The 21,508-nt window shown below is 52.5% G+C and overlaps 1 protein-coding gene across 3 annotated transcripts in view; it reads right to left on the reverse strand.

Annotated features, from left to right (window-relative positions):
• The window catches only part of LOC133231669 (uncharacterized), a 69,098-nt gene extending 49,812 nt beyond the window's left edge, over positions 1–19,286 (reverse strand). For 2 of the 3 annotated variants that reach the window (XR_009731193.1, XR_009731192.1), the window contains exon 1: positions 443–10,325. Coding sequence is in view for 1 of the 3 variants with exons in the window: in XM_061390063.1 (XP_061246047.1) it covers positions 17,160–17,902 (743 nt within the window). In the remaining 2 variants the exon portion in view is untranslated. Of the gene's footprint in view, positions 1–442; positions 10,326–17,159 lie in introns of those variants that run through there. The other variant, XM_061390063.1, reaches the window with a different exon arrangement.
• Between the last annotated feature and the right edge of the window lie 2,222 nt (positions 19,287–21,508).

Raw genomic sequence — 21,508 nt, forward strand, 5'->3', positions numbered from 1 at the left:
CAGTACTCTTGCCTGGAAAATCCCATGGACGGAGGACCATGGTTGGCCGCAGCCCATGGGGTCGCTAGGAGTCGGACACGACTGAGCGACTTCACTTTCACTTTTCACTTTTATGCATTGGAGAAGGAAATGGCAACCCACTCCAGTGTTCTTGCCTGGAGAATCTCAGGGACAGAGGAGCCTGGTGGGCTGCCGTCTATGGGGTTGCACAGAGTCGGACACGACTGAAGCGACTTAGCAGCAGCAGCAGCAATGAGTGACTTAGTATTTTCTCTGATATTTTCTCCTTTGATATTCATTGCCAAAAGGATGAGTGAGTCTTAAAGAGCTGCTTCAGGTGGCACTGGCTAGCTTGCTAAAATCTGTCTATGGCACCAGACTCTTCATTCTAGGAGGCCAGCAAGATAGTGATTCCCCCCCGCCCCCCCCCAAGCTTTCTTACCTCCTCTCAGTTACACACAGAAACACACACACACTGTCGCCTGAACACATCCTCCTGCTGAGGTTTCTCTTCATTCTCTAGAAGGAGCTGTGGAAACCCGGGCCTCCAGGAAACGAGCCGGGGAGGGAGGGGGCCGCGGGGCGGCACTTCCTCCGCCGCAGGCCACCCCTCCGCGCGGCCCCTCCCTGCCCGGGCCTGGAGGGCCCCCAGCCGGGAACAAGGCCGCCTTTGAAAGCCCGCGGCCGCAGCCAGCCGGGTTGCCATGGCCACGGCCCTCCGGCGGGGAGGCGGCGTGGCGCCCGGACACCCGGCCCGACCCTCCCCGCGGCCCCGCCCGTCCCCTGCGCCCCTTAGCCGCCGGGAGCGCGGCGCTCCTCCGGTCAGAAGACGCTGTCCTGAGGGGGCGAAAGTGGCGACGGCCCGCCCTGCCTCCCTCCGGCCCTGCCTCCTCGCCCTGGCTCGGGCCGCGGGCCGCGCTGCGTGGCCCTCACAGTCGCCGCGCCGGGACCCGCGGCCTGGGGCTGCCGGGCGGGCGGCGCAGGGACGCAGCCTGAGGGCGCGCGCCGGGCCCTCGTTCCCCGGCCCCAGCGTCCCGAGGAGCCAGCCGGGCGTCTGAATAATTCAGCCCTCAAACTGTCCTGTGGTCTGGGGCGTTTCTTCATTTATTTTTTGAAGAGATCTTCAAATTTTTTTTGAAGAGGTGAAACTGCCGTTTCACCACGGGAAGCAATTTAATCTTAAACCTGGCTCTGGTTTGAGACCCAGGAGCCCCCCCCCCCCGCCAAGACTGCAGGGAAGGGGCCGCTGAACTTCCTGAACCCAGCCGACCGGCAGCCCAGAAGCGGCTCCGAGGGGCGGGGGGCGGGGGCGGCGCAGTCTCCAGGGAGGAACTGAATTGTTGGAAAGCCGCGAGCGTCAGCCCGTAGGCTGCCTCTAGTGGTGGGTCCCCAGGCCCCTCCAGCGTCCCACCCGCCCCCTTGGGCCTCGTGTTCACTCTGACTCAAGAGTACCGAGCACACAGTTTTGCCACGGGTCCCTGGCATCCGGCAGCTTTGGCTTCCCTTAACCATACTAGCTGATATTTTACCGAGCTTTCATCTCATGTAACTGGCACAATAACCTCATGAGGTAGGTACTATGAATATCCGCCTGTTACAAGTGAGGACACAAACTGGAGGAGGTTAGGAAATGGCCCCAGGTCACACAGCTAGCAAGGGAATGGTGAGGATGCAGACCCAACCGTCTCATTCCAGACTTCGTGCCTTCATCCCCACCTTACATGGACATCTTCAAAGAGTGGAACTAACTCAGCCCAGGGAAAGTGACATGACTTGCTCATAGTCAGCCCACTGGGACCGTGTCAGGCAAGGACTGCTGCTGCTGCTGCTGCTGCTGCTGCTAAGTCGCTTCAGTCGTGTCTGACTCTGTGCGACCCCATGGACTGCAGCCTACCAGGCTTCTCCGTCCATGGGATTCTCCAGGCAAGAACACTGGAGTGGGAGAGCCATAATGGGGACTAACATCATTTCCACAATTGCAGTTTCAACTACAGAGGTGAAAACACACGCAGAGTACTCCTTCTTTTACAATGTTATGGTCTAATGGCCTATAAATGCAGCTTGACCCAAGCAATGGACCATGCTAGTCCTGTCCACTTCCTTCAGTCTCTGCTCCATGACTTTCCAACAAACAGCTCCCCTGCCTCCAACAAAACTGAAATTCCCTCTCACAGCAATATAATCTCTCCCATCCCTCTTCAGGGCAGTGCACTCTCCAAGACTCCTAACACACCACCCTGCCAGCTCATATTTATGCAGCACTTTATATTAATAGTTCTCAAAGCTCTCTTACAGACATCCAGTCAGCTCAACAAACCTTGAACCAGGTAAGCATCAGCACCTTTTTTGAGGACTGCCCCCACCCACATTCACAGGGGAAAGGACCCAAGCCAGGTGGTACTGTGTGACAATGTGCTCCTGGCCATCACTGATTGGACCATCAGGAGACAACTGACAGTAAGCGATCGATCAGATTCTTTCTCAGGAATCTGAATCAAAGGTCTGAAATACAATCCAGTCTGATGTTTCTAGAAGGAAAATGGGTATATCTGGGGGCTGAGGACCCATGACATCTAGCATACATCCACAGAAGCACTGGCATCCTGCATTTCCAGGCTAGGGAGGCCAGCGGTATTTCCTGCCCTTGATTCTTACATTCTCCTTGGCTTCAAATAGCTCAAGTTGGTTTCTGTTACTTGCAATCAGTAGAGTCTGAACTAACAGATGGGTTGGATAATGATCCTCCTTTTGCAGATGAAGAAAGAGGCTCACAAAGGTGGAGTGACTAAATGATTATCACAAGATTAAATGTAATAAAGGAGAGGTTAAAATTCCTGCCATGTGACTCCCCTTCGGCCATCTGTTGCCTTCTTCCCTGGACTAAAGAAAGTGGCAGGTATTCCCTTCTTGTTAGTGTTTTTAAAAAAATATGACAACTGACGATAATTGATGAGGCTATAGGCACTCTAATAGATTAAAACCAGAGATAAGAAATACAGGCAGTACGCAACCTCTGTGATGGCCCACACTCTGTGGAGTGTGCTTCTCTCTGAATCTGAATAAATTCCCTTCTTACCTATCGAAAAACAAAACAAAATCCTCTCCTTTGAAACCATGAAGACAACCCTTTGCCCTTCTACACTTCCCAGCCTCCTTTACAGTTAGGTTGGAGCCATGTGAGAAGTTCTGAACAATTAAATGTGCATAGAAGTAATAGGTGTCAGTTCCTTGGTAAGGCAGTTAAAAGCCAGGGGCTGGGGAACTGTGATGACCCCATATGTCCAGATGATGTGACTACAGATGGGAGGAGGACTGTCTGACCCACGTCAGACTTCCTATGAGCACAAATGAAATGTTGTGTCAAGCCGCCCCAATGTCAGAGTTTGATTATTACTGCAGCATAGTGCAGCTACTCTCCCAACTGAAACACATAAAACATTCAACCGGGGCTCTTCAGCACATTTCTCTGGTCTGCAGCACGCTTGAATTGTCTAACATTCATTTGTTTAACAAATATTCCTAGAGCCCCAAGACTAGACGCTGTAACGGGTACAGCCAAGAGCACAGTTCAGTTCAGTCGCTCAGTCATGTCCGACTCTGCGACCCCATGAATCGCAGCATGCCAGGCCTCCCTGTCCATCACCAACTCCCAGAGTTCACCCAAACTCATGTCCATCGAGTAGGTGATGCCATCCAGCCATTTCATCCTCTGTCATCCCCTTCTCCTCCTGCCCCCAATCCCTCCCAGCATCAGTCTTTTCCAATGAGTCAAGTCTTCACAAGAGCACAGTAGTAAAAAAAAAAAAAAAAAAAGACCCAATTTCTCTCTTCAAGATGGCCCCTATCTGGTGACCCATAGACCAGACTTTGGGACTAAAAGGAGCAGTTCTACAGGCATGAAGGCGGGACCTCCCCCTGGGCCACTGACTAAACTGCGCCCCAAGAAAAGGTAAGCTGCCAGAAGGCAAAAACAGCTTGTCCCAGCGACTCCAGGAGGGTGGCAGCCAAGACTGAGTCCACACCAGGTTTTCACACCCTGGGCTCTACCAGCTGCCCCCCTGCCAGCCACGTGGACACATACAAGTGCCTCCCTTGCCCTGGGCACAGAACAGAAGGGAGAAGGCATCGGGGAGGAGCCATCAGCAGAGCAGGTGGCTGGTAGAAAAACAGGAGCAATAAAAGACACAGCTCATTTGCCCTCACCCTCCTCTGCAGCCTGAGTATCTCCTCTGGAATTACCCCCCTGCTTAATTTATTCTAGCCCCAGAAGTCCCCAACACCTGAGCTTTCTTCCCCCCATCCCTTGTAATTGAGGGCCAACCAGAGAAATCACTCTGACTCTTTGTGTCAAAAGCTAGATGAGAAGAGAAGTGAGGCAGGCAGAGCCATCACATACAGTTATGTGGGCTGTTCACTACACAGAGGGTCCACCCGTAGGGGCAGATGGGGTGAATCCAGCCTATGCTCAGCTTACTAAGTTGTGAACCCTGGAGAAAGGGTCCTTTCTTCTCATTCACACAAAGGTATCTGCTGTACGATGCAGCCCCAGAAGCACCAGAGTGGGGGCTTCTCCACAAGGAATGAATAAGTTTGGTAATGGGTCCATGGGAACGTATTGTACTAGCTTCTCTAAGTTTGAGTATATTTGAAACTTTTTATCATAAACTGTAAAACAAAGAAAAAAAACACATCCCATACAATAAGTGGCTATTACGTGGACAAGTTACTTAGCCCTCAGCCTCAGTTCCCCCATCTAAAAAGACAATAATCCCTGGCGTATAGGTTTGGTACAGGACTAAATTAAATAACTGAAGTGAAATGCTTGACACGAGTAAATCCTCTTACACATAGGAGCAGTGTTAGAACAGTAGGTACTGGGACTTCTGCCTTGCAATGCAGGGGTCGTGGGTTTGATCCCTGGTCCGGGAAGATTCCACATGTCTCGGAGGAACTGAGCCCATGCCCCAGAACTAGAGAGTCAGTGCACTGCAAGGAAAGATCCCGCAGGCCACAACCAGGACCCAACACAGCCAAATACCTATTTTCTTTTTAAAAAAGTATCTGCTGCTGATGGCTGGGGAAGAAAGGAAAATGAGGCAAAATAGAGGCAGTGGGGCCTTGTGGAGAAACACAACCACTCTGGGTAAACTGTGCTATGAGGTCAAAGGAAGTCTGAAAACACAACCACCCTGTCACTATCCCTAAACTGGGTGGCTGGTCTGAGGGAGTCTTCCTGCAATCCCTCCTTCCCAAAGGGACCTCCCCTTCCTCTGGGGACCCCAGACCCAGCTCATGATCCAAAGGAGAGTCTGCAGAAAGGTCACAGAGAGTAAGTCAGAGAAGGATGTGCCCCCCAGCTTCCTCACAAACTCAGAGACAAAGAGGGTGACTCCAGGACCTGGAAGCTTCCCTTCCTAGTTCTAGAAGAAAACAAGAGTCCCCCAGAATGTACCAGGGGAACCAGGTACTAACTAACACAGGGAGGGCCTCGCCCCACCCCCTTCAAGGGGTGGAGTCGGAGTAGCCATTCACATCCCTAAAGATCAAATATTATGTTTGCGTTGTCCAGTTGTATGGGATACATTTTTACATTAATATCCTCAAAATTATCACTGCTATGTATGAATTTCACCAGTGGTTTGCCATCTAAAAATGCGTGAGTGTACACTCAGTCACGTCTGACTCTTTGCGACCCCATGGACTGTAGGCCCCCAGGCTCCTCTGTCCATGGAATTCCCCAGGCAAGAATACTGGAGTAGGTAGCCATCTCCTCCTCCAGGGATCTTCCCGACTCAGGGATCAAACCCAGGTCTCCCACACTGGCAGGTGGTTTCTTTATTACTCAGCCACCTGGGAAACCCCATTGAAAACTGACCAACCCCCAATCCATTTCTCTCATAAGGTCTATTCCTTTCCCAGAGCCTCTCAGGGCTGGAGAGGGCTGGAAGTGGCAGTGCCACAAAGCCGGCAGCCCTTCCGAAAGCCCCCAGGGGCCCCCACCCTTGGCTCGAGTCACCAAGGCCCTTCTGTCGGCCCAGCTCTACCCTGGGAGACCCAACAGAAGGCCTCTGGTTTCTGTCAAATACCATCGCACCCACTCTCTTTTCCAAGATGAAAGCTAACAGGATGATCCATCCTCTTATTAAGACAACTCATGAGAAGAAAGTCACCCAAGTTCTCAATTCTGTCTCCTTTGAGCACAAGCCATTCCATGGGTCACCCCCATAGAGGTTCACAGAAATACAAAAACAGACGAACTTCCACTAACAAGCCCCTCCTTCACCTTGCCTTTCACATCTCAAGAATTTGCTATCCGTATCTATGGCAGTTTTCTCAGTTTCTGAAGCTGTCACGGCTGAGGGCTGGAATGGAAAGACAGGCTTCCAAATAAAATGTGATAGGAGAGCAAAGAGACATGTGGCCCTTAAATCCACAGTGCAGCCCCTCACAGCAGAGAACAAAAAGCCACCGAGAAAATGTCCTTCTCTGTCTCTGCTGGTGCTCTTCGGCTCTGTCCCAAACTTAGAAACAGCTGTTTCCCTATAACTCCAAAAAAAGCTCTCATATGCTCCGTCTCCTCATTCTTTCCAACACTGTGATCTGTACACTTAATCTACCTCCAGGCTCAGCTTATCCCTCCTTCGGCTCATCAAACCACAAGAGGAACAGTGGAAGAGTAAGAAGTACTACACGACAACAAAGCCATCTTAGAAACACCGTCTACAGAGTCAGCAGCCTGGCTTTCAGGGTTTAGACCCCAGTTCCTCACTTACCTGACTGTCTGCCCTTGGGCACATTGACTTAGCCCTCTGAGTCTCCATCCCCTCATCTGGAAAGTGGTCAATACTACTGTACACATAGTGGGCTGAGTAAATAAATGTATCCTCTTAAAATGCAGAGAGAGGTGACTGGCATGCGATAAGTAGGTAACCAAAATGTAATTATTGTTAGACCATTACAGCCAACTAATCGGAGAAGGCAATGGCACCCCACTCCAGTACTCTTGCCTAGCAAATCCCATGGACCAAGGAGCCTGGTGGGCTGCAGTCCACTGGGTCGCTAAGAGTCGGACAAGACTGAGCGACTTCACTTTCACTTTTCACTTTTATGCATTGGAGAAGGAAATGGCAACCCACTCCAGTGTTCTTGCCTGGAGAATCCCAGGGACAGGGGAGCCTGGTGGGCTGCCATCTATGGGGTTGCACAGAGTCGGACACGACTGAAGCGACTTAGCAGCAGCAGCCAACTAATGCAATGCATGCGTGCATGCTAATTTGCTTCAGTCGTTCCAACTCTATGCGACCCTATGGACTGTAGCCCACCAGGCTCCTCTGACCATGGGGATTCGCCAGGCAAGAATACTGGAGTGGGTTGCCATGCCCTTCTCCAGGGGATCTTCCCAACCCAGGGATTGAACCTGTGTCTCTTACGTCTCCTGTATTGGCAAGCGGGTTCTTTACCACTAGCGCCACCTGGGAAGCCCCATCTAGTGCAATAGGGACTATTATTACCAGCTCTGGTTAACAGATGTGTTCAAAACCATTTGTTGTTGTGGGTACAATAATAGATTAAACTCAAGAAAAGTACAAACTAAGAAATTAAGTGATCTGCTCAGAATGACAGTCCATACACAGCAGAGCTCAGACTGGATCTCTCATCTTGGACTCTGAATCACATACTCACAAATTTCACACTCTAACAAGCTCTCTCCCTCAGGCACGGAAATTTAAGAAGTCCCGTGGATCAGCATCAAAAACAGATTTCAATTCTATAAGCCCCAGAGAGTGGCAATATCTCAAGGGAATGTTGCAGGATTTGCCAAACAAAATTAATTTCCATTTGTTCTCATATTCCAAGAAAATATACCAAAGCGGCCTTATGCCACCCCATCAAAAGTGTCAAAAGACCCCTCAAGGCCAAGGATGACACCCTCCTCAACAATATTTCAGCCTCCCTTGGGAGGCTCCCAGGCTGTCAGCAATTTGCAAAAAAGGTCAGTGCAAATCATTTGGGAAGGCATTTGTGCTAGCCTGGCCTAAGACATGTGGACTTCTGCCAAGCCCACAGTTTTTAAAAACATGCACTGTCTTCACCCTTGATAAACAGCAGCCAGGCTACAGAAATATTTCCATTACACCCAAAAGCCTGCTTGCCATCACAACTCATTGAAATGGATGTTTCCAATTTGAGGAGAGTTCAACAAAAACATCGAAGAACACCCCAACCTTCCAGCAGAGGTAACCATTCTGGGATTTAGGAAACCTCTAAACACTATAAAGGGTGTTTGTGGACACAGATTATTTGTTAAATACATGCCCTCATGCCCACAGTCTAACTATATCTAATACATGGATTGAGCCCATTTCTTCCAGCTCTTTTATGAATGTTTATGCATTAGATTACACAAGTACTTTCACCAATGCTCTCTGTGTTTCAAGACTGTGATGAAATCATTGCATGGCCATGCTGGAGAAAACTAGTATTATAAAGAGTTTAGCACTGTAGCTCTGGCTCTAACAGCAACTAGCCACTGATGATGATATGATTTCATGAAATGAGGATAATAACAAATGTTAGCAGTAGCTAACATTTATTGAGAACTTAATGATTTGCCAAGCACTGTGCTAAGGCTTGCCGTCTATGGGGTCGCACAGAATCAGTCACGACTGAAGCAACTTAGCAGCAGCAGCAGCAGCAACAATTAGCATGGCACCCCACTCCAGTACTCTTGCCTGGAAAATCCCATGGATGGAGGAGCCTGATTGGCTGTGTGCAGTCCATGGGGTTGCTAAGGGTCAGACATGACTGAGCGACTTCACTTTCACTTTTCATTTTCATGCATTGGAGAAGGAAATGGCAACACTCCAGTGTTCTTGCCTGGAGAATCCCAGGGACGGGGGAGCCTGGTGGGCTGCCGTCTATGGGGTCGCACAGAGTCAGACACGACTGAAGTGACTTAGCAGCAGCAACAATTAGCAGAGAAGGCAATGGCACCTCACTCCAGTACTCTTGCCTGGAAAATCCCAGGGACGGAGGAGCCTGGTAGGCTGCAGTCCATAGGGTCACTAAGAGTCGGACAGGAGTGATCGACTTCACTTTCACTTTCATGCATTGGAGAAGGAAATGGCAACCCACTCCAGTGTTCTTGCCTAGAGAATCCCAGGGACGGGGGAGCCTGGTGGGCTGTCGTCTATGGGGCTGCACAGAGTCGGACATGACTGAAGTGACTTAGCAGCAGCAGCAACTATTAGGGGATATTATTACTCCCATCATATGGTTCAGGCAACTAAGACTCAGAAATTGAGTTAACTTGCCCCAAGAACACAGTACCAACTAGCAAAGGTGGATTCAAACACAGGCAGTCTGACTCAGAGTTTTTAACTACATACTATAGTTCTTTTTCAAGGTGCTTAATGACCCAGGACCACAAATTCCTCTAGGAGCAGTCTGGATGATCTTCAAAATCCTTCCTGGCTTTAAAATTCAATGCTTCTCTCTTTTAGCAATAAAATGAATTTATGACTTGGAGGAATAAAATGCAATGGTGCTGTAACACTGCTCGGGTGGGATGAAACATCTGTGTCTGCCGCACCCAGAGCCAGTCAGGGGAGGGAAGGCACTGATTTTCTGAGATAATGATGCCCTGTGAAACCGCCAGACTGGCCGCAGTCTCAACGAGAAACGACAGCTTAAAGGCAGCATCTTAAAGGATGCACCAACTCGCAAAAGTCTGCAGGTTCTCAACTATCAGCTCTCAAACCTTCATTTGTCTTTTTTTTTTTAAAAAAGGGAAACTCAAATGCAAGTTGTAAGGATACGGGTATAAGATGTTGGGGGAGGGGGTGGGTTATGGCACACTGATGCCTGGCTTTCCTCCGAGCTTGGCACCTGCTCATGCAAAACCCACTCCATCCAGGTAGTCTGTGTTTTACAGCTTCCCTACGACCTCGCAGCCCTGGCTCAGAAGTTCTGTAACTGTGCAGGCTTTTGCCCTACACACACCTGCTGATACCGTCATAGGCTGCTGCCCGGTCCATAGACACAGAGATGCTCAATGGCTGCCTCCCCTGACTGTATCTCTGATTCATCTTCCTCCTCTCCCTGCTCAGCGCAGGAGTTCCCTGCCCGCCCACCTTGCCACTCGTGGCAGCCAATGGTGAGGCTCTCCCAGCAGCCTCCTCCTCCTCTCGCTCGCTCTAGCTCAGGCTCTCTCTCTCAGCTCCTGGTACAGCCTGAAACCGAAACTAATCTCAGACCTGAACAAAGTGAAATCATTTCCTAAGCCTGATCACCCTACATGACCGCAGAGGATCTTCTCATCAGAGCTCCAGATTTAGAGCGCTGGTTGCGGGGGTGGGGGGTGGGAGGTTGAGGGTGGGGGGTGGGGGGGGTGAAGGGGTGGGGGGTGGGGAGGGATAAAGAGTTGTGCAGGTGCTTCCTAGAACTCAATGCTTCCTTAATGAATAGGTAAGAAGAAGCAAGAGACCCGCCATAGGGTTTTCTGCTGCTGCTTTTCTTTAATTTGCACAAGTCCATTGAAATTCACCCCAGGAAGTAAACTTCACCACTCAGTATTCTAAATTCATTGTCCAGCACTGGCTCCTGTTTGGCTCCTCCTTAATCAGATTCTCTTCTGAGAGCAAGGCTTGTTCCTTTGGTGATCTCTGTAGCCATCTTGCTGAATGCAGCCTAGATAACTAGACCACATGCTTTTCCTAAATTTGAAAAATGCAGCCTTTTTACTTTCAGGCTGGGAACAACAAACTACAACAAACAAAAAAAGGCAAGTCATCATCAATGAACATAATGTCCGCCCTTGATACGGTTTCAAAAGAATTATGCACCCTGGGAAAAATCCCAAACTGTTTTGTTCGTCATGCTTGCCCCCAGCACACCTTCGGGTGCCTCTCTCTGTCGCTAGGGGAATGGTGTAATGATTCAGTTGCTGGCTTAAGCAACACAGAATTGAAAAGGTAAACGCACTGGCCAACAAGTGTTTGGTAAAAGAGGAATAACTTTTGGATTGTCTGCTATTTACTCTTCATTCAACCAAGTTTACTGAAGGCCCTAGAGGTATGCCCAAGCCTCTTCTAGGTGCTGGGCCAGGAGGGTGAACAGTCACTTAGTCATGTCCAACTCTGCAAGTCCACAATCTGTAGCCCACCAGGCTCCTCTGTCCATGGAATTCTCCAGGCAGGAATGCTGGAGTGAATAAGATGACTACCAGCTCCCACTGGGCCATTTTCAGAACATTTTTTGAGTAGGAGCTGAAGCTTTTCTCTAGCACCAACAGCCAGACAGTCAACTGCTTGCGGGTTCCTGCAGCCCTCTTCACAAGGCATGGACTCCATCCGGTAGGGCTGTGGGGTGTCCCCAGAGTGCACCCCCCTTCTGACAGGGATCAACGCAGGGCAGCACCCAGCTGTGGGCAGATGTGGTTTGTGTCTTGGCTTATTAATGAATGACCCACTTAAGGAGACAGACATTCTTCAGTCACTTTAACAGGAAAATGAGGGGTTAGGCCAGATCTGAGCGACATTCTAGCTCAAAAATTCCAGCTCGTTTTCCCCTCCCTGTGCTGAGCTGACACAGATCTCGAGGGGCCTCTACTTCATCTTCCTGTCTCCAGATGAAACCTCTTAAACCACAAAGACAAATGGAACTTGCTCCCATTTCTAAAGACCTTCGGGGATGGCCATTCCCCTCTGCTCCTGTGAGTCACTTGTCCTCACATCCTATCTGGAATGTTGTCCTCAGATCTTACTTAAGTCCTTCCTCTGCAGTTTACATTCATTCGCCGCTGGTCCTGCTTCTAAGTATGGAGAGACAAGAGTGAATCACTGTGTTCTGAGCGATAACGCTGACAAGATTTTTATTTTTTCTTCAGCATGTTCACTCAGGCAATAGAGGAGGTGACTATTAAAACCCACAAAGGTCCCAAGGGAGCCACCTAAGGCAAGGGAGCTGCAGGATCCATCCAGAAAATTCGAATCTACTGAGGAGTTCACAGAGTGGAGAGCGATATATACTCTGACCAGATCAAAAGGCTGGGGGCAACAGCCCCTTTAACCTTCACTCAGCTCAAGCGCCCCCTCCCGCAGGAAGCCCTCCCTGCCCAGCTCCTCCTCTGGCTGCCAAAGCATCTGCCTCTTCAGCACTCATTTCAGTGCAGTGTTCGCCATGGCAACTGAAGTTCTAGGCTGACATATTTGTTCCCCCCACCTAGACTGTAGGCATCTCTAAGTCAGGGTCATGTCTTAGTAACCTTTGTACTCAGGCTCAGGCTCCAGGAGGGTGTCTGGCACTCAGCCAGTGGTTCTCAGTAAACAGTGCTAGGCTGAATGCTCAGCACATCCCAACGATGCTTGAATGTTGCACTGTCAGCCCTTCACTCGGAGCACGTCACCCCTCCAATCCCACCACCCCCCCATCCCCACCTCTCAGCCCTCAGCTCAGTAGGGGTCTCTCTCAGACTTTCTCTAAAGATGTAAGCTCTGTACCCAAGCCTCTTGGGTTCAAATCCTGGCTCTGCCACTCTCCAACCATGCAATCTTGGACATGGTATTTAAACTCCTTATGTCTCCGTTTCTTCACTGAAATATAGATTTAACCTTTCATAGGATCTTGTGAGGATTAAATGAACTGATTCATGAGAAGCACTTGGAAAAGGGTCTGACCCATAGTGAGTGTTCAGTGAGGCTGGAATTATGTCCCAAACCTATGGCTTCATAGAAACCCCAACCTGCTTCTACTCTGGAGTGTCATTGAGCCTACCCACCCCCACACTAGACCCCATTCCTCCAGAATCAATGTTAACAGTAATCTAAAAAGCCAGTCAACCCTCTTTACTGATCACGATCCTCCCCCTGCACCACCCCACCTTCACCAGTTTAGAAGGGAAATTTTCCAAAGGAAAGGGAGGAGAGTTGGTTCCACAGCAGGGTTACAAATGCTGAGTCATTCTGCCCCCAGTGATACTTCTCTGTCATCACCCTTGACACTTCAGGCTCATCTCCCCATTGTGTGTTTCCCTCTGCTCAAAATGTAAGCCTCACCCCACTCCATCCCACATCTCCAAAAGCCAGCCTCAGCCTCTACAGTTTTTACCAAAGATCTCCCTTAATGATAAGATGCCTCGGAACGTTAGCCCCCAAGTGCAGAAATAAGAGAAAGAATGATAATAATAGTTTCCACTCTAAAAGAAGACTTGCTCTTTGTCTGGCATATTATCTCCTTTCGTTTTTTTTCTAAAGCTGAGAAACTGAAGCACCTACAGTCATAGAGTAAGATGGAGAGCTGGGAGTGCAACGGGGAAAATGTATGTAACTTTAGATCCTACACAGTAAACCACAAAGCCATTCTAGAAATGGACACGGAGTGGCCAGATTGTCTCCTGGGGGTGGAAGTTAGAGAGATTTGGAGCCTTTTTATCCCACCAGTCATTCCCCAGTGCATTTCACAATTTATGAAAAGGGAGTTTTTGTGGACAGGCATTGTTACTGTATCTGTCATTTATGACCTGTTTTAAAGATAAGAGCAATAGCTGGATTATTCAGAATCTATTACACTGTTCAGACACATCAGAGAGGCCTACTGGGAGGCTGAAAGCAGAGGCCATCAGAGAACTGAGTGAGCCAGCACAACCAGCATCCTCGCCAACCTATGGCGGCCGCGGTGGCGGCAGGCAGACAAGTCCTGGAACCTCTCGTCACTGCCATAGGACCCTTACAGCCCACCTACAAAATAACTGTCAAGCCCCAAGTTAGGGACCGCCCGCTGGACCAGAGCACCCCCAGGTCCTTTACAGTTCTCACTTCCTGAAAGCGTAAAAGCCAAAAAAACCAGAGGCTTCACCTCCTTCCAGGGCACCTTGCATAGTCAAAGCAGATTCTTGCTCCCAAGGCTCTAGAACACTCTGGCCTATCCTGCTCATTGCCAGGATCAGGGGAAATCTATCAAGGCAAAGTACAGATAGGAAACCCTGAAGGAAGAAACAAGTCTAAGTGCTACTATCTGCTCAACACTGTGTCTGTTAGTCAAAGAAAAATCTCCATGAACTACCATTGTCTGGGTCCACTGGGACCTAAGAAGGGCTTCTCAATACCAAGCAGAGAAGCCACAGATGGCAGACCCTGCTAAAGGCTCTTCCAGATCCCCAACAAGGGTGATGCCACCAAGCCTTGGGCAGCAGCCCAGGGCCCAGTGAGCTTTGGTTAAGAAAGAAAAGGCAGGCCTGGTCTCCTTGAGGACACACTGGGGATGGTGACAGCCATTCCTTTTGGCTTGCCCCCTCTTCCCTCGTCCATAAGGATCTAAGGAACCCGACATGAGTTTGAGCAAACTCTGGGAGATAGCGAAGGACAGGGAAGCCTGGCGTGCTGCAGTCCATGGCGTCTCAGAGTTGGACCTGACTTAGCCACTGAACAACAAGGAACCTACAATACCTCGATCCTGGCCTTGAACAACTCTGCACAAAGGCCTCCTCAAAAGGAGGAGTGTCCTGGGACTTCCCTGGCTGTCCAGTGGTTAAGATACCATGGAGCATGGGGTGGATCCCTAGGGATCTAGGATCCCACATGCTGAGCGGCTCAACCAAAAAGTGAAAAAAAAAAAAAAAAGGAGAAGCATCTTTCACACTTACACTCTCCACTGAAGCATGTTCCACCACCTCAACCCCGCTGCCCCAAGAATGAGCTGGGACTCTTACAGCGCCTGACTCCTATTTTGTTGTGACAGCATCCCTCACCCTAACCCCTTTGTGCCGTGCTTAGTCGCTCAGTCATGTCTGACTCTTTGTGATCCCATGGACTGTAGACTACCAGGCTTCTCCATCCAAGGGATTCTCCAGGCAAGTGGGTTGCCATTTCCTGGAGTGGGTTGCCATTTCCTCCTCCAGGGGATCTTCCCGACCCAGGGATCAAACCCAGATCTCCTGCATTGCAGGCAGACTCTTTACCATCTGAGCCACCAGGGAAGTCAAAGTGAAAATCGCTCGGTTGTGTCCGACTCTTTGCAACCCCATGGACTGTATAGTCCATGGAATTCTCCAGGCCAGAATCCTGGAGGGGGGTACTGATCCCTTCTCGAGGGGATCTTCCCAACCCAGGGATTGAACACAGGTTTCCCATATTGCAGGCAGATTCTTTACCAGTTGAGCCACCAGGGAAGCCCCTAATCCCTATATTTACCTCTAATTCAACAGCTCTGTGGCATTGGCCTAGTTAGTGCCCAGAGCCTTCTCACCACAAAGGCAACAAAATCAGCCCCTGGAGAACGGCCACCCCATTGGCCCCCATTCTCTGGCTCACTGTCAGGAGCTGGGATCCGGTTCAGAGTTTCCAGGTCTCCATGGCCACAAGCCCAAAGTTGCATCGGAAGGTCATGAGAAAAGCCCTCTTGAGAGATCTGCTCTTCACACCCTGGAACTATTCACTGACTCAACACAAAAGAGGAAACTGTTCCGAACCACCTAGGCTGAACCACAGATTCAAGATCTTAACATGGGTCCCAATTCCAAGGGGCACAGTGACCCTCTGATACTGCATATAAAATGTGTCCCTGCCCACCTGCCTGTGCCAGAGGGAGGGAGAGGGGAGTTAGAGCTTTCACCAGATCCTCAAAGGGGCCCATGACCCCTACCTCTGGCCCCAATCCGCGCCCCCCTTATTATCATCCCTGGGTCATGCTAGTTGCTCAAGGTCTTTCTCCTATCTAAGGATGTGTCCAGGCCTGAGGCCCCACTCCTGGTTCCTTGCCTCCTGCTCCTTCTAGCTGCAGTAGGTGGACTGGGGCAGGAGTAGGGGTGAATTCAAAGTCAACCCTCCACACACACCCTCCAGCTTCCTGGTGACCTGAGCCAGGTTTCTCTCTCCATCCCAGAGATGCCATCCTCCATGCAAACAGAGGTCCCAAAGACCTCATCGGCCAACAGCAGAGAGGGCCCCATTTCACACTTGATTCCTTGCCGCCAAATCTCATGGTGAGACGACTCCCTCTCTGAGAACTCCTGGCGTCCCTCACCTCCTTCAGGCACACCTGGCCAGCTCCACCCAGGCTGGCAAGATGAGCATGCGTGGCAAGGAAAAGGAACGAGAAGCTCAGGCACCTCCCTAAGTCCTTTCTTCTGGACCGGGTGGCTCAGGGTTCTCAGGACGCCCAGCCAACAGGAGGGCTTACTCCCAGTGCTCAGCAAGCTCCTGCCTGAGCGGTAGGAGGGGAGGGAGGTGGTCCTGTCTCCTAGGTCACCCCTAGGACAACTGAAAAATTCCCAGTCGTCGTTCCCCCTCACCCTCCACTCTCACCGAAAGGAAGAAAATCTAAAAGCTTCCTCCGCTGACATCAGATTCCTCTCCAGGAATTTCCTTTCAGTGTAAATTTCTTGGAACGAAAACTTCTTTCAAAGGGAAAAGAAACGGACAAGCCCGTGCTAGGTGTAAAACGAACAATGCAAGCCGCAAACAGAGGGGAAAGGGTGAATTAGCGCCAACACCACCCCCCTGGAGCTTAGAGCCCGGGGCACCGGGAGCCCGAGGGGCGGGGGCCAAGGGGCGGGGACGGCGCCCGGTGAACTTTCCCTGGCCGAACCGCGGGAGATGCAGCTCCCGGGGGACCGGGTGGGACCAGAGAAAGCGAAGCCGACCTCGGAGGGGGCAGGAAGCGCACCTCCCCTTTTCCTAAAAGGAGCTCAGGCCCCGGCAGGCGCCCCCCGCCACCACCCCGCCGCCCCCTGCCAGCCGTCGCCAAGCAGCCGGCTCCCCCCGGCCCGGGCAGAGCGGGGAGGGGCGCCCACACAAAAGGGGCAGCGACTGGGGAAGGGGCTCCGGGCGGCGCCGGCTAGCCGAGGCCTGGCCCGCCTTGCCCGCGCCGCCCGCCCGCCCGCCGGCGACCACCCGCCTCCCCGCGCGCTCCCCTCCCGGTCCCCCGGGTCCCCGCGCGCCCCGCGCGCCCGCGGCCCGGGAGACGGCGGCGGCGGCCCGGGAAGGACACGGAGCCGGACCCGCCGCGCGAGGCTGGGGCGGCGCGGGCTCCCGGCGGCCGCCCCGGGAATCAAACTCGCGCCCGCCCGACCCTCGCGGCGGCGCCTCGGCGAGCGGGCCTGGAAGGTGGGGCCGAGGCGCGCGCGGGCCGGGCGGCGCCGGCGGGGGTGAAGGGGGTCTTACCGAGCAGCCACGCGCGTCCGCTCCCCGCGGGCCGGAGGGGCCGGAGGGGCCGGGGGCTGGGGGCGGGGCGCGGCCCCGCGGCGGCGGCGGCGGGCCCGGCGCGGCGGCGCGGCCGGGGCGCGGGAGGCGGGGAAAGCGAGGCGCGGCCGGCTTCCTAGCGGCGGGCGGCGCGAAATGCAGCTGTCCCTGCGCGGCCGCCGCGAGGCCACAAGTGGGGCCGCGCGGGGAGGAGCGGGCCTGCGGGCGGGGCGCGGGCCGGGCCGCGGTCCCCAGACCCTCTCCGCAGCCGGCCCCTCGGAGAGGGGAGGGAAGCGGGGTCGGGGGCCGCCAGCGACGCCAATCGCAGGGGCTGGGGGTGGGGGGTTGGAGGGTGGGGGCCGGGCAAAGACGAGGCGGATCCCCGGGGGACCGACCCCCGCGGCAGCCACGGGGACTCCCGGCTGGAGGGCCGGAGGACCCGATCGGGGAGCGTCGGTACCCCGGGCCGCGCGGGTCGTCTTGCGCCTCCCTGCTCCAGGAGCGGCACCAGGGAGGCGCACCCAGGAGAAGGTGGGGCGGGAGACCCGAGACCTCAGCTGGGGGTGGGGGGACCTAAAAGCAGGGCTGCCCAGAGGGTGTGGCCGCGCCTCTGGGGCCTGGGACAGCTGAAGTGGAGAGGAGGGGGCCCCCGGGGTATTAGGGTTCAGGAGAGGAAACAAAAGGTTGAGATCAGAGGAGATCAAGAAATCAAAGTTATTACCCATTCACATCATTGGATACCACTTGCCATCTCCCCACCTCCTCCCCAGCATACCAGGTCACCTCAGGGGTGTCTGAACTTTGCAAAGATCTCCCAGGGAAGAACGGGAAATCAGCTTTGGCTCTTATTTTTCCGCGTGTTTTAGTTTCACATCCTAATTAGGGGATGGGGGTAGGGCCCATCAGGTGCCAAGCACCCTGCTGCAAAGACGCGCTACCTAAGGAAGGGACCTGAAACCCATGAAGGGCAGTTCTAGTTCTGCCCCCGGGGCAGCTTGCCAAGGACCCACAACCTCCTCCTGGACAACCTGCCTTAGAGACCCACTTGCCCGTCTGGGTACAGATCTTAGAGAACAGCACCCCCACTCCCACCAACCAGGGCTTGCACTCCCCCAGCCTGCTGAGACAGGGCTAGAAGACTGTGCTAGCCACAGAGACATCCGAAGGTAAAAACCACAAACCAGAGTGCACCAGACACCCATGTGTCTCCATCATTTGCTTGTCGAGGGTGTTTCTTCAGCAGGTTGGGAACCTAGAAGGGGGAGGAACCTTAGAACCGCACCTTCTGGGGAGGCCTGGGATTGACTAGCCTGTCTAGTTGAGCTCCAGGGCCAGGTTCCCAGACTCCTCCGAGGACCTCCTCTCTCCCACCCACCTCTCCCCAGGCCCCTTCACGCCATGGTATATTCAGTTTTGGGGGCCCTTCAAACTCCTAGAGGTGGCCCCTAGACCCCAGGTTAAAGATCCTTAATCTAGATGGACTGACCCATGCCTCCGTGATGACTCCTGTCTCCTTTCCCAAATGCTCTCCACTAGATTATGTTACACTTGCCCAGAGTGCAGTTCATCTGCCACTTTTCTGCTTACTTGTGAGATCCTGCTGCAGTTCCTCTCCCTGTCGCCTTGGCATTTTGGAGCTGAGAAAATGCATCTGCAAATTTGAAGTTTTGGCTGTTAGGCAAGTGCTGACGGAATCTTTTCATATATTATTCATATAGTCATCAGATGAAACTGATCCCTGTGATGGTCGCTCCTCCTTGAAGAATGCTTCTTAGGCATTGGTAACATATGCTTCCTTTCGGGGCTCTCTTCCAGGAGGCTTTTTCTCAGACTGCTTCCCTGCCTCTCACCCGCACTGGGTAACCTCCCTTGCTCCCACCACTGCCTGTGAGCTGAATGTTTCCCAGGATCCCAGGCCAAACCACCCTCCTGGGCTCTAGCCCCACACACCCAGTTGCCTATGGAGGCTCCTCACCTGTGGGACCCTCGGACACCCCAAATGCAAGGAGGCAAGAGGCCCAGAGCATTTCCTTCCCATCCCCATTCCATCTGGCTTCACAGCGGGAAACCTCAGTGCCCGGTATCCCTTGCCCTGTAATCTACTGGTTATCAAGTCCTGTTCCTTCCTCCTCACTCTCCTGTTGCTGTACTGTGTGCTCAGTCGCTTCAGTCGTGTCCGACTCTTTGCGATGCTATGGACTGTAGTCCACCAGACTCTGTCCATGGGAAATCTCCAGGCAAGAATACCGGGGAGGGTTGCCATGCCCTCCTCCAGGGCATCTTCCCGACCCAGGGATTGAACCTGGGTCTCCTGCGTTGCAGGCGGAGTCTTTAACTCTGAGCCCTCAGGGAAGCTGCCTCCCTCTCCTACTCCCTTAGTTTCCCTGCTTGGCCCTGGTTCAGGCCCCTGCATCTCTGCGCATCACAGCACAGGAGAGATCCCTTGGCTTTCAAGCCCTTGCCCTGCTGCCTGCCTCAGGAAACCTACTGGTCCTTTCTCTATCTCTCTCTATTTGCTTCATACCTACAAATGCTGCAGAATGTGCCCTGATAAGAAACCCTCACCCCAACCTGCCCTCAGGCCATTGCCCTATTTCTCTCTTGCCCGTTTATCAGTAAACTTCCTCTGAGAGAAACCAACCTTGCATCCCCTCTCTGCTTCCTCAGTCCCTTTACAACCCTCAGAATCCAGCTTCATTCGCCATCATTCCAGAGTCACCTTTTTCCAGGAGGCACCAGACAGCTTACAGTAATTTCAACCCATGGGCCTCCTCCCCACCCGTCTCTTGCTACTGAGATGCTCTGACCACCTTCTTGAGGTGACCCTTACCCCAAGGCCTCCTTGGTTTTTCTACCAATTCATTCCATCATTTCTTCAGTTCTGCCTGCCCCAGGGACATTTCTAGGGCACGGTCCTCTCCACTTTTCCATAAATCCCGCCATGTCCAGGGTGGTCTCACGGACACCAAGCCCTGATCACCCCACCTGTTGCTGTGTGACTCTGGGTTGCTTATCTCCCTCTGTGCCTCAGTCTCCTGATGGGTATTTGGAGCTCACAACAGTGCCTACCTCAAAAGACTGTGGGGAGGATCATACAAATTCACACAGGTGACGTGCCCAGAACAGTGCCTGGCACCTTAAATGTTCAGCGAGTGCTGGTGACGTCCATAAGGAGTGTGTTGGACTTCACGGGCAGCCCAGTAGTTAAGACTCTGAGCTTCCACTGCAAGGGGGGCAGATTCCATCCCTGGTCAGGGAACTAAGATCCCACCTGCCCTGTGGCACAGCCCAAAAAATAAATCTAAAATTTTTTAAATTAAAATATAGTGTTAGGAAAAAAAGAGTGTGTTGAATGTCCGTTCCTGGGTCTGCCACCTCTCATGAATTCCTGATTGGACAGGCTGCCCCACGGCCACCTCCCCTTCAGCATGGTGGCTCTGGGATCCTTCATCTCTGCCTCTCCTGTGGCAGAGTCTCTACCCAGAAGAGCGCACCTCCCATTCATCCCAGTTACCACTTCACCCACCGCCTTCCTGCTCCCCCATCTTCACACCCCCAGGCGCCTCTGGCACTCCCCTTGAACCCTCTTGCCTTGCATAACAGGTTGCCCCCACGGACTCCTTCTGTCCAGCCTGCTGGCCTCTATAGAGCGCACGGTATTGTGGCTGAGCTCAATGAATGAGCTCCTGGGAGGTCAGTCATGTCTTCTGTCTCAGTGCCCACACCTTCCAGCCCAAGGCCTCGCTGGTCCCATGAGTGTGTAAATATTTGCCAAAGGACTGACTTGGGTCAGGTCGTGAGACCTGCCTGGTGTGCCCTTAATAAAACCAGGTTTTCCCTTCGCTGGTAACTGTTTGTAAGGTCCCGGGCCCTACCTTCCTGTGCGGAGACTGTCAGCTTCTCCTCTACAAGGTGATGGGGTGGAGATTGTTCTTGTTTAGTCCCTCAGTGATGTCCAACTCTTTTGTGACCCCATAGACTTCAGCCCGCCAGGCTCCTCTGTCCATGGGATTCTCCAGGCAAGGATACTGGAGTGGGTTGCCATGTCCTTCTCCAGGGGATCTTCCTGACCCAGGGATCAAACCCCCATGTCCTGCATTGGCGGGCAGGTTGTTTACTCAGCCACCAGGGAAGCCCCAGGGGTGGAGATTAGGTGTAGATAAATGGAATTCTGTGCAACCATTAAAATGATTTTTAGTCATTACACTATTAGATGTGGGGTTGGGAGGTGGGAGGGAGGTTCAAGAGGGAGGGGACATATGCACACCTAGGCTGCTTCATGTTGATGTACGGCAGAAACCAACACAATATTGTAAAGCGATTATCCTCTG

The sequence above is a fragment of the Bos javanicus genome, chromosome 19 (assembly GCF_032452875.1).
Source record: "Bos javanicus breed banteng chromosome 19, ARS-OSU_banteng_1.0, whole genome shotgun sequence".
NCBI lineage: Eukaryota > Metazoa > Chordata > Mammalia > Artiodactyla > Bovidae > Bos > Bos javanicus.